A 12328-nucleotide genomic window follows, 5' to 3' on the forward strand; every position below is an offset into this window, starting at 1 on the left:
TACCGGGGGCAGAGAGCACGTGGGGGTGTGGCTGGCGCCCAGGGGGCGTGGCACACATCCCAGTGACGTGGTACACCGCCTGTGAGGGCGTGGCACATGTTCTGGGGAATGGCGCACTATCTGTGGGCGCGTGGTGCCCGGTACATGGGAGGGGTGCGCAGCGCGTGTCCGGGGAGGCTGCTGTGATGGCACCCTACTGAAATAGTAGTGCCGGGGGCGGTCCGCTCCCTACGCACTCCCGTTCCTCCTCCAGTGTGCCTCAGCCGCCTTCGCATGGGTGGGCAGGCTGCCTCTTTCTCCTGGGAGGAAGAAGCAGTCAACCCACCCCTCGCCTGCCTGTGCAAAGATGGCTGAGGCAGCCCTGCAAACAGAGTGTGACAGGCTCCATTCCCATGACTGCCTCAGCTACTGCCGCTGCCTTCGCACAGCCACCTGGTGTGTGTCTGTGTACATCACTTCTAGTTTGGACCTCATACTCTCCCCTTAAATCAGCCAGTCAAGGAAGCAGGCAACAGTTACCTGGGGGGTGGGGGCAACTGCAATTTTTGTGTGGCTGGAGAGCAAAATTTCAGTGGGAGAAGATAAGGACCCCTGACTCTGCCTACTTACAGCTCTCCTTGGAACTTTACATATAATCCTTTCTAGGTGTCTTCTACACAAACACACACACACACACACACACACACACACTTGGGAGTGTAGCCCAAGGTTCTCTGTTTGAGAAGAACCAGTTGTGTACAGGATAAAGCATCAATCTATGCACTATTAATACAGTGGGCTGCTGAACTGATCAAAATTTGGACCAGGCCGAAGAAGATACACACATATGGGGCAGGGTTGGACAATACATTTGATACTATTTCTAAAATGAAGCTACTGACTTCTTAAATATGAAGCCCCTACACATAACAAAATTGCTGAGAAGGTTATGGGGATGAGAAGAGAAAAGACATTTTAAACAAGTCCAAAATCTAGTGTGCAGTATTGGAAGCAGTGTTAGAATCCTCAGATATAAACTTATTGCCAAATGGCACCTTAAGCCTAGGTTACGGTCACCACAACGGAATGTCTAGGCACCATTTTCTTCCAAATAAGGTTGGTTATTATTATCATTATTCCTTTCATTTCTATACCACCTTATATTTTAAAGGAAAAATCTCAAAGAAGCCCCACATCTTTGGAATGACCTTCCCTGCCACTCCCCAGCTTTTGTTCCACTAGAAACTGAAGATACCAGCTTGACTTTAGCCAAGTCTTTGGAAAGGGGCTTTATGTACACTACAATGCCAGAATGTTGATCTGTTGCTGCTGTTTGTGCTTTAATTTGGATTTTGCACAATTTTACTTTTTGTCTTTGTTTTTATGAAGTTTATGTGCCATATTTCCATCCTGACACCATGTTAAAGGCAGTTGATATGTATTTTAAATAAATACCGTATTGGCCTGAGTATAAGTCTCACTTTCCCCCCAAATTCCAACCGTGAAAAGTGCGGCTTATATTCATGACCTTACGGCATGCAGCCAGGAGTGTGGGGTGAACCGAGCCAGGAGCATGGCAAAGCAGCGCCCGCCCCATGCGTAGTCCCCCGTCCTCTCCCCAGAGCAAGGAAGGGGAAAGGCCACCGGCAATGCAGCGTGGCTCCCCTCCCCAATATGCAGCCAGGAGCAGCGAGGAATGGAGAAGCTTATATTTGGGTATTTTTCCTTTCCCCTCCTTCAATTTTAAAGGTGCGGCTTATATTCGGGCCAATATGGTATATGAACGTTGAAATAAAAGCTTCTTGCATCCTTTATGGTTGCCCCCTGCTTACACTGTGCATTTTGCATTGCATTTATGACTTGGCAGCTTCCAGGCCCTGCAGAAGGCATTCTCTTAATATCCGCAACAGTGAGCTGACCTAAGCACCCACCACCACCAAACTCAAGATCACAGAGCTCTTCTCTACAGCAGGTCAAGCTGGTAAACAGAATTCCTTTATTTTATTCTCAACATTCAATTGTGGAAAAACTATGGAAAAGAAAAACCTATGGCAAACATATTTACAGTGGTGCCCCGCAAGACGAATGCCTCGCAAAACGAAAAACGCGCAAGACGAAAGGGTTTTTCGGTTTTTGCGTTGCTTCGCTAGACGATTTTCCCTATGGGCTTGCTTCGCAAGATGAAAACGTCTTGCGAGTTTGTTCGCTTTTTTCTTAAAGCCGCTTGAAGAGGCGCAGTTTCGACGGACCGTGCTTCGCAAGACGAAAAGACTCGCGGAACGAATTAATTTCGTCTTGCGAGGCACCACTGTAATAAGAACTGGACTCAAGAACGACTCCTTTTACCAAACTACATACATTTAGTTTAAAACACAGGGACTACCTCCAATCAAGTGCAAGTGATACGGAACTATTACACACTGATATGAAACGAGCCCTCTATTTTCAAAGGGCAGCATTCAGCAGAAGTGTTAAATTTTACAATTCACATGCCAAGCTAAAAGAAAATACATTCCAACCATGATAGATAACGTGTGCTTGCCAACACATGGGCAAAATGAAGTGAATTAAGGAAGTGAGACCCACTTGTAAAGGAATCTCCTCGTTTCCTGGCATGTCTTAATGGATACATTGTATTTTTGCATGTGGGAGAAATATTGCAGAGCCATCAGATGAGCTTGAGTACATGAAGTGCTCAGCCATGTGTGCAGAAGAGGTCTTGTGAAAATATAGATCTCTATGAAAGCTTATGCATAGGGAACTAAAATCAAGGAAGCATCTAGTGTAGAAGGTTTATAACCTAGACCAGTGGTTTTCAACCTTTTTGAGTCCACGGCTACCTTGGACAACCACATTTATTTCTGCGGCTCCCCTGGGGGAGCCACTTACACTGGGTTTCTATTACAGTAAGTGGAGAGTCCCCCATTTCGCCCCACCCCTTTTCAGCACCATTTTTGGCACGTGTGTAATTTGGAGCGCATGTGGAATTGGGAAACACAAACAACACCGCTGCTGTGCAGGGCTGAGTTGACAAACATGGCAGCCCCAGCCTGCCTTTCCCTAAATTAGTGTACACGTAGTGGGGAGAGGGGTGCAGAGGGCAAAACAGGATTAAGATCGGAAGCAGAAATATTTTGTCATTTCTGGGGGAAGAAAAGCAAGAAACACACAACACAGGACACACATGCAAATATGGTTCTTTCCTGCAACGTCCTCCCTGTCCCCATAAAGCTGGGCGACTTTTAAGGAGGAGGGGGTTACCTGGGAGGAGAGGTAGAGAAGAAAAGGGGATAGGGATGTTGTGTGTAGAAGGAGAGAGGAACATAGAAGACACTCCGCACTTTCAGGGTTATTTTTAAATCCCTCCTTATAGAGCACATACACATCCAGCAAACATACCATGAAGCTACTTGGTTATTTTCTTGCATTCCTCAAGCCCTCTGTATAAAACTAAGGAAACCTGCAGACTGCCCTTGATGAAAGGGAACTTATTGATTCATTCAGAGCCCTCCCTCCGAAAGAACAGTCGATGATGATGCAAAGATTTGACACGCTTAAATCGCAGCTTTTGCAAGTCCAACACAGAGGGGAAGATACTAACGATGCTTCAAACAACCCCACTTGGGTTCACCGGACAGAAGTGGTCGACCTTCTTCAGCTCAGCCCCACTTTGAAAACAAAAACCATCCTGCAAGACTCAAATCTTCAAGTTGTTTCTGCCCCCAGTGCTATTCCACGAGACGACCAGGCTCTGCCATCCTCACTTAACCTTCATCTACATCCATCAACCAACACACCTAAGGACGAAACTCTGATTTCCCTGCCTGACTCAAATCCCTCTTTAACTCACTCATCTATGCCAGAGCTAGAATCTTCTCCAGTTTCGACCAGATATAGAAGTAGTCCACAAGTGATGCCCCTGAGAGAGTCTTCCGCAATTACCGCCCCCGTGATGTCCCCTCAACTACCCTCTTTAAAGGAAAATGTGAATGTTACACTTCGGGACCCGTCGTCGGAAACGATTGAAGACCCGATGGGACGCATCAATAAAATCATCCTAATGCCTGATGATAAATCTGCTAGAGGGTTTTCTCCGACGGACTTAATTTCTCCCTCTCTGGGTATTTCTCTGTCAAGTTGTACAAAGAATTTCGAAATGAAGAAACCTCCTGTTCAGGGATCTACTTCTAGTAGATCATCCTCGGTGTTCCAACAGTCGAACCAAATTGTTAAAAATTTTAATTTGGAGGGCTCCTCACAGTTACCATCTTCCCAATGTAAAATAACTGATTTTTTTGTTACATCTTCTGTCTCTTCCAGAGAGCCTGCCCCTCCTTCGCTTTGACTGTTAAAAGAACAACACAGAAGTCCCCAGCTAGCAGTCCTAAGTTGGAATATTGCTGGCTGGAAAAGGAAAAGATTAGATCCCGAATTTTTGTCCTATATAAACTCTTTTCAGATAATCCTTTTGCAAGAAACATGGGAAGAAGAGAAAATAGACATAAATGGCTTTGAACTGATATCACTTCCAGCTAGTCCCTCCCAAAAAGGTGGCCGGTCCAGAGGTGGTCTTGCAATCGCCATATCGCTTAAAATGAGCGCTAAACTCTCGCTAGTTCAGACTTTTCCTCCTTTTGCTTTTACAGGTCTGATTTCAAGCGAAAAATTCTCCCTATTAATCACCAATGTCTATCTTCCTCCAGGTGGTCTTATATCGGACCTCCATTATAGATGGGATTCTCTGGAAGAGCATTTATTGGCATGCTATGTTATGTACCCTAATATTCCATCGATAATGGGTGGTGACTTTAATGCACGTACAGGCGCCAATTGGGATGGGATAATCAAGGCCACACACTCCAAACAGATGGCTAGCACAGAGTTTATAAACCTCAAGCACATTGGACAATACCATCCACTTCCACAAATTACCAAGACCACATGCAGACAAGTCATGACCACCAGCAGTTGCCCAGGGTCAAGATTTGTGCCTAAGAGGCTGGAATGCTCACAGCTAGCAAAGTGTACAATGGCTGATTCTTTACTTTGAGAGTTGCAGTGTCCCCTTTCTACAGACAGAAGGCTTGCCTATAAAGATATTTAGTGCAAAATACCCATTAACTTTGACAATAACTTGTAGGTTATATGATGGGGCTGATAGGAGTGGGGGGAAGAGAAAATAGAATTGCAATCAGACCCAACATCCTATTTTCTATAATGGCCTGCTGGCAATTTTAGACATACTATAACTAACAGGATCAGCTCTAGGACTATCCATTTTTAATAGTTAGCATTGTTAGGGTCAAGAATTATGGAAATCCCTAAAACTGAAGACAGAAAATCTCTTTACTATATGCAGGGCAGATGAGGCTCTGCCATGAGCAAATCCATTTTTAGAGAGAGCCAACTATAAAGATGCAGAAAAATAGAGCAAAAGCAGTTTCCCGTTAACTTTGCACAACCAAGTCCCACTTCATTTCAGAAGTATTTGGATGAACACATAAAAGGACAACTAAAGTTAGATGCAGCTTCCTTTGAAATGAATGAAAATGTAAGAGTTCTTCAACAAAGTAATTAAGGATTATTTTCACATCCATACATAAGTAGCTCAGATCTTTGAGGAATAGATCTGAACCACTCTCCCCACCCCTCCCACCACTTTCATGAACAATCTTTTCTTACAACCCCACTTTCCTCCCTAGTGTATTTTAATACTTCATTGTTGGTCAGTTTAACATATGAATGGTCTATTATTGCTACAAAAATAGCATTGTTTTGTTGGAATGTTCAAATGCCAGTACATTAAAATAAGATCATGTTAGCTAGAGTCTTAATCAAAAGGACACTTACAATATGACCCCCCAGGGCAGACATTATAATCATGATCCTTAATTGCCACATCATGGCAGACTTGTCCTCTTAAAGGCAAAGGACAGGAAAGCATTTTAATCCTTTCTTGTTGCTGTTGGGCCAATTTTCCTGCCTTCCTAAAACCAACACACATAGCATTTAACTTAGAAGGTTTAAACTGTTCACCGACATACCAAAATAAGCATCAAGACACCAAAAGGAAAGAAGGCACTTTGTTGCCAAAATATAGTCATCCACAGTTTTGCACAGAAAGTGCTTATAATTTTAGCTTTAACACAGATGGGCTGTATTTCAAGATTGCTCACTCCCCCTTACAGAGAACAGTTGAAATTCAAGATATCCTTTGAGTTAGGTCCAAGTCTATGCAGAGTCAAACATACAAAAAACTCTTGAAATGAATGGGCTTAGGCATGCTTAGATTCACATGTGATCAGGCGGCACATTTTCTAAATGTAACAATAATGCCACTATTGCAGGCAAAAATCCTGCAAACATTCATCCTAAAAAGATGAACTCACACAAATTGCTGAACTGCCCAAGAGTGAGCTGTTTCATCCCAAGATAGCTTAATTAGCCCTCTCCACAATCACTACAAGCAGGCCTACCTAGGGGCCATATTGCACTGCAGGGAGAAGGGATCAAGACTTCACGAAGCTCTCTTTCTTTGCAGCTTGTATTTGATGTTTTAATATTTGTTTCGTTTTTCTGTAAAGCACTTTGTATGTTTCACCTGTAATATAGCACCTAAATATATTAAATAAATAATATTGTCCTGCCTCTGGTAATGAGTTTGGCTGCACATCAAATGAAGATGTATGACAGAATGAGAGATGACAAAGATTTTCACCCTCATACATAACTTCAGACATTGAGTGTCTACAGCCAAAGTGACATTGACTCAGAGTACGCAAGTTGGATCAGGGATTAGCTGATTGTGTAAGCATAAAGGTAAAGAGAACCCTGACCATTAAGTCCAGTCACGGATGACTCTGGGGTTGCAGTGTTCATCTCGCTTTACTGGCCATTTGTCCGCAGACAGCTTCCAGGTCATGTGGCCAGCATGACTAAGCCACTTCTGGTGAACCAGAGCAGCGCACGGAAACGGCGTTTACCTTCCCACCAGAGTGGTACCTATTTATCTACTTGCACTTTGACGTGCTTTCGAACTGCTAGGTTGGCAGGAGCAGGGACCGAGCAACGGGAGCTCACCCCGTCCCAGGGATTTGAACCGCCGACCTTCTGCAGGATCTAATCATCGTACTAAAAAAGTACAATGTAAAAAGAGGAAGAGTGTTATATCACAACATTCTATTGCAATACTTTTAATTGGATCTTGGTTGTAAACCCTTCAGGGATAAACCCTTCAGACAAGGCAGACTTTAATGCTAAAATAATGCCGGGTAAACAAAGAAAAAACAACAACAAAACCAACAATTTCATGATTATTCCTAGAAATATCCAAATAAAGAAAGTTAAATACCACCAGCTGAAATTTTGGCTATCAAAAGCTTCTTCCCCTCCCCCAAGCAGGACGTGGCTACCCAGGACACTTCTGGGAATCATAGAATCAGGGTGACTGAATATATTTTATTAAATCCAGAGGCCACCAGTGAATTGGGTGGAGTGAAATCACAGACACACACTTGGGAAACAGCAGCAGATGGGTCCTCTCTCATTCTTAAAGTTGTGTTATTATGCTTTTTTCTCATGTTTCCAGTACCTCTAGTTGGTATAGGACAAGTAGAAAGTTCACCTGTTGAATTTCTGCTTATGATTCAACCCTCTCCCTAAGAAAGGGATGGTTTTAAGTAAACTTGCTGAATTAACTGTGGCAAATGCAGTCCGGGTAAAGTTTTAGAAATTGCACTAAACAGTAACGTTTTCTGTATGAAACTTCCCACCCCAATCTTAGAAGACAATTTTTTTCACAATTATGTTGATTCAGTAAACAATCCATTTCCAAAGAAGCTAGGCTAAAAACAGAACTACAAATCAAGAAGTCCCCTGTCTCATGAACTTACTAGGGGGCCTCAGGCAAGTCACTCTACCATACAGCCCTAAATACAGCATGGGGATAACCTTGCAGAGTTACATCAAGGTAATGCATGCAAAGGACCACAAATACCAAGTACAAATGGAGCAGTGCGACTAGGATGATAAAAGGTCTGAAAACCAAGCCTTATGAGGAACAATTGAAGGAGTTAGGTATGCTTAGTCTGGAGAAGAGAAGACTGAGAGGTGATATGAAAGCCATCTTCAAAAATTTGAAGAGATGTCTCATGGAAGATGGAGCAAACTTATTTTATGCTGCTCTAGAGGGTAGGATCCAACCCCATGGATTCAAACTGCAAGTAAGGACTAAACATTAGGAAGAACTTCCAGATGTTTAGCGCTGTTTTACAGCAAAATGGATTCCCATGGAAGCTGATGGACTCTCCTTCATTGGAAGTTTTTAAGCAGAGGTGAGACAGCCATTTGTCAGGGATCCTTTGCTGAGATTCCTGCATTGCAGGGGGTTGGACTAAATGACCCTCGTGAGTTCCTATTGACCTCATGATTCTTTGAGTGCCCTGCACTCAAAGAACGTAACAGCAAGAATTAGAAAACAGGTTTTATTTATTTATTCCAAAACATCCACACACACAGTATATGCAGTACCTGCTACTGAGAAATGCCAAGTAATCTCTATCTAAACTGATATTGCAGAACGGAATAGTGAACACAGGTATTGCATTCTGTCAAAGAGACTGCATTCTTTTAAGTTAATGTTGGCTAAAGCAAATATTTCTTTATTCTTTTTTACTGCGAAGAGAAGCAGAAGCCTACCAGTTTTTAAAGCATACTTTGCAGTGAATGTGTGTGGGGGGGACAGGCCCATACAGCTGATAGGCTAGACTGTTCTGACTAATTTAAACTATGTCCCATTGGGTTACTGCAACACAGAATTCTTGTCTGACTAAGCAAATAACTTGAGATAATTCCCAAGGCTGAATCTTGGCTGTTCCCATTCCAGAGTTGAAAGAAAGTATTTTCAGACAAAAGCAAAAGTCAGACATACGCAGAGAGAAATGAATAATATTGTCAGCCCTGCTAAGTCCTTTACATATCCCTCTGGCATTAACAACTTACAGTCAAACCTCGGTTGTTGAACGCAATCCATTGCGGAAGACTGTTCGACTTTCGAAACATTTGACAACTGAGGTGTGACGTCCAATTGGTTGCAAGAGCTTCTTGCACTCCAGCAGAAGCCGCATTTGGGTTGCGAAAAACGTTTGAAAACCGGAGCATTTACTTCCAGGTTTTTGGCATTTGGGAGCCAAAACATTTGAAAACGGAGCCATTTGAGAACCAAGGTTTGACTGTATCAGGTTTGTGGGGCTACCGAGAGCCTGTCTTGGTAACATTAGAAGGACGTGTTACAAGACAAAGAAAATTCACAGAATTGCATAAAAACTGTCCAAACCTGCACATATCTAATAAATGCTTGATGTGACCATATAATCCTGGTGAACAAGCAGTAATTATTTTTACAGGGACAGAATAAGTGCAAAGCAAAGCATTTATAAAGGGAAATTTGCAAACTGCCTTCTGTCCCTTTTGGAGACGAGAGGCAGTAATCATCATCTGAAGAGGCAACAGCATGTTCAAGTAACAGCAGCTCATTCCAACAGAACACGTTACTTACCATTTCTTAGTGCACTCAACCATTAGTTCCTGGTAAGAGGCCACAAACTGGAACTTGGATGCATGTTTTCCAACACGTTGCAGTCTTTTCCATACTGAAGCCATGATAATAAGCAGCTAAAAAAGCCAAAGCCCCAACAGATGTAGAAAGTCTCAGGTTGAGCAAGGCAGGTATAATAGTTCGTTTGTGCTAAGCAAGCTACATGTAAGTCTAATAAAAACAATGGACACAGAAGATGTTGAAAGGATGCTCAGGATGCATGTTCTGGATATCCCTTTCCCAGAGTAAATCTTCTTTTTAGTGAACAGCACATTGTTGAGTGGGTACAATCATGAACCACGAAAAGAAAATGTAAGTGCAAGGAAGTTTCCTCATAGAGTCATCATTCCTCTTCATGGGCTCAAATGAGGTTCAGGCTGTCAGACTGGAAAGCAAAACAGAATTCAAGTGAGGGAGTGGCAGTATGTGCTGTATGTGATACTGTTACAATTGTGGGAAATTTCTTATGTGCTTTTCATATGGCATTCATGGACCCGCAAGACTGTACACATGAGAGAGAGAGAAAGAGACCCACACCCCTTACCAAACCCTCATAGAGAGGGAGAGAAATGCAGAAGCAATTTCAGGAATGCAAGCCACAAGTCTGTCTGGAAACAAACCAATCAGTTATTTTATCAACACACTCATCCTCCCAAACAACTTAAACAAAATACAAAAAATCAGGAGGGCCACCCTCCAGCATCTCTTGGAAGCCAGGCTACATATCGAGGTGCTGCCAATAGTACACACAGAGGGAGCTGCGAGAAGTTCTTTGTTTCCATGCTGATGACAAAAAGGTGTAACAGTTGTTTCTTCCCTCATCTCCTTTCTACAGGGGAATCTGTGCATATTGGGAAAGTCCGGGCATACTAGCGGTGCTGGTGTTGCAGTAGCAGCAGCAGGCAGTTAGACTGAGGGTGCAAGAGGGTAAAAGACCTTTCCTGAGCTTCAGCAGCTTAGGGCAGGGATATCCTTTTCCTCCACCGAATAGCAAACAGATCCCCTTCCATCTGTGGCGCTACTTTCCAGCCACGAAAAGAGGGCAGGGGCTGTACGGAAAGTGCAGCTATTTACTTCTTCTGGACAGGGGGAAGAGGAAAGGGAAAGCGCAGCAGCCGGAGCCTCAAAGGGCAGGAGGCCGGCGAGGGGCTCGGGGAGCGGGTGGCGAGCAGAGGCCGCTTCTTTCGCCGCGGGCAGATCTCTCCTGCTTCAGACATTTCTCCGCTTTGCGAGACACCTCGCCTGCTGCATTGTGTCTGCCCGCCTCGCTTGAGGGGCGCTCCCGACACTCGGGTCTGGCGCGGAAGAAGGCGGCGCTGCTGCCCCTTCTCCATCCCCGGCGCTGAGGGACCCCCGAGGACCTCGCTGCTGCGCGGGGCCGGGGAGAGAAGAGGCAGCCGAGCGGGGGACGCGCGGAGAAGCCGCAGGGCGACGGCGGGCAGGGATGTGGCGCTCGCCCTGCCGCCGCCGCCGCCTCCGGCTCTTACCTTCTTCCCGCCGCCTCAGCCCTCGCTCCCGGCCAGGCGAGGGGGCTGCGTGGGGCTGTCACACACCCCGGCCGGGGCTGGGGCTGCCCATGGCAACCGCGCGCCAGCTGCTGGCCCGCCTCGCTCCAGGCAGAAAAGGGTGTCCCCCGGGAAATAAGAAAGCCCCGGCCAGGGAGGCGGCGGCGGCGGCGGCGCTGCTTCTCCTCCGGGACCCTGAAGCAGCAGCAGCAGCAGCAGCAGCAGCAGCTCCGGCTCCTCGCATTCCACAGCCGCCACCCTCCCGCTGCCAGAGGTGCGCACCTCACACCAACTTTCGCCCAGCAGGCGCAACCGAACCGGCGCCGCTCGAAGCACGCCATTGGCAAAACGGGCGGGAGCCCTCCCCAAGCCGGCGAGCGCATTGGTCGCGGGGCCGCGTCGATCATTGGCCGCAAGGCGCGCGGGGGGGGGAGCGGAGGGTAAAGCGAAACCCTCCTCGCGAGTTAAGAGGCGGGGTTGGGAAAGGGAGGAAAGAGAAGGGGCGGGATCGGCTGCCGCCGCCGCCGCCACACACACACTCGCCGCGGCCTCGCCCTTTCCATTGGCTCGCAGCGCCACCGTCGGGGCGGGGTTGTTTACACCGAACGGCCCGGTCATTGGGTGGCGCTGGCGCCCATCTGCGGAAAGTTGCACGCGCCGGGGTTTTGTGGGAAAGGAGGCAGCTGCCGCTGGATGGGAGCGGGGGGGGGCGAGGCTGAGGCGCCCGGCGCGTCCTCCGTGGTGGTGGCTCCTGCGGATCTCTCTCCCTTTGCTCGCCCCACAACAGGGGGCTAACTTGAATAAAATATGGGGGGGGCACACACTGTTTGAATGGCGATGCCCATCACGGCCCCTCAAATATTCTACTGGGGGGCGAATAACTCTCGGCCCCTGGGGGTTGCCTCTTATGCCCCCCCCACTTCGCCCTCCACTTTCAATACGTTGCTCAGAAGTAAAAGCCTCCAAGCTGGCGCAGACGGCTGTTTAAATGATTTTGATGGTGATTTAATAAATTGGTCTACTGCCCTCCATCCAAAGATCCCAGACGGCTGACAACAGAAAAATACAGAGTGAGAATAGAAAATACGTACAATGAAACAAAACAAAACTAATAATCCCCCGCTGTCCCACAAAATTATGGCTAATTAAACAATCTATGGCCTTTTAACCACTGCTGGGAGAGTGTTACTGTTTCATATTATTTTATTAATATTTCATCAAAAGAATTTCAGTTACAGAAAATAAGGTG

General features: G+C 46.0%; 1 protein-coding gene across 8 annotated transcripts in view; it reads right to left on the reverse strand.

Annotated features, from left to right (window-relative positions):
• The window catches only part of EHBP1 (EH domain binding protein 1), a 292232-nt gene extending 281035 nt beyond the window's left edge, over window positions 1-11197 (reverse strand). For 7 of the 8 annotated variants that reach the window (XM_053380363.1, XM_053380362.1, XM_053380361.1 and 4 more), the window contains exons 1-2: window positions 11062-11197; window positions 9536-9959 (exon numbers count right to left, since the gene is read on the reverse strand). In XM_053380363.1, coding sequence (XP_053236338.1) covers window positions 9536-9639 — 104 coding nt within the window. In that variant the 5' untranslated portion in view covers window positions 9640-9959; window positions 11062-11197. Of the gene's footprint in view, window positions 1-9535; window positions 9960-11061 lie in introns of those variants that run through there. The other variant, XM_053380360.1, reaches the window with a different exon arrangement.
• Window positions 11198-12328: the final 1131 nt, after the last annotated feature.

This window comes from Podarcis raffonei, chromosome 3 (assembly GCF_027172205.1).
Source record: "Podarcis raffonei isolate rPodRaf1 chromosome 3, rPodRaf1.pri, whole genome shotgun sequence".
In the NCBI taxonomy this organism is placed as follows: Eukaryota; Metazoa; Chordata; class Lepidosauria; order Squamata; family Lacertidae; genus Podarcis; species Podarcis raffonei.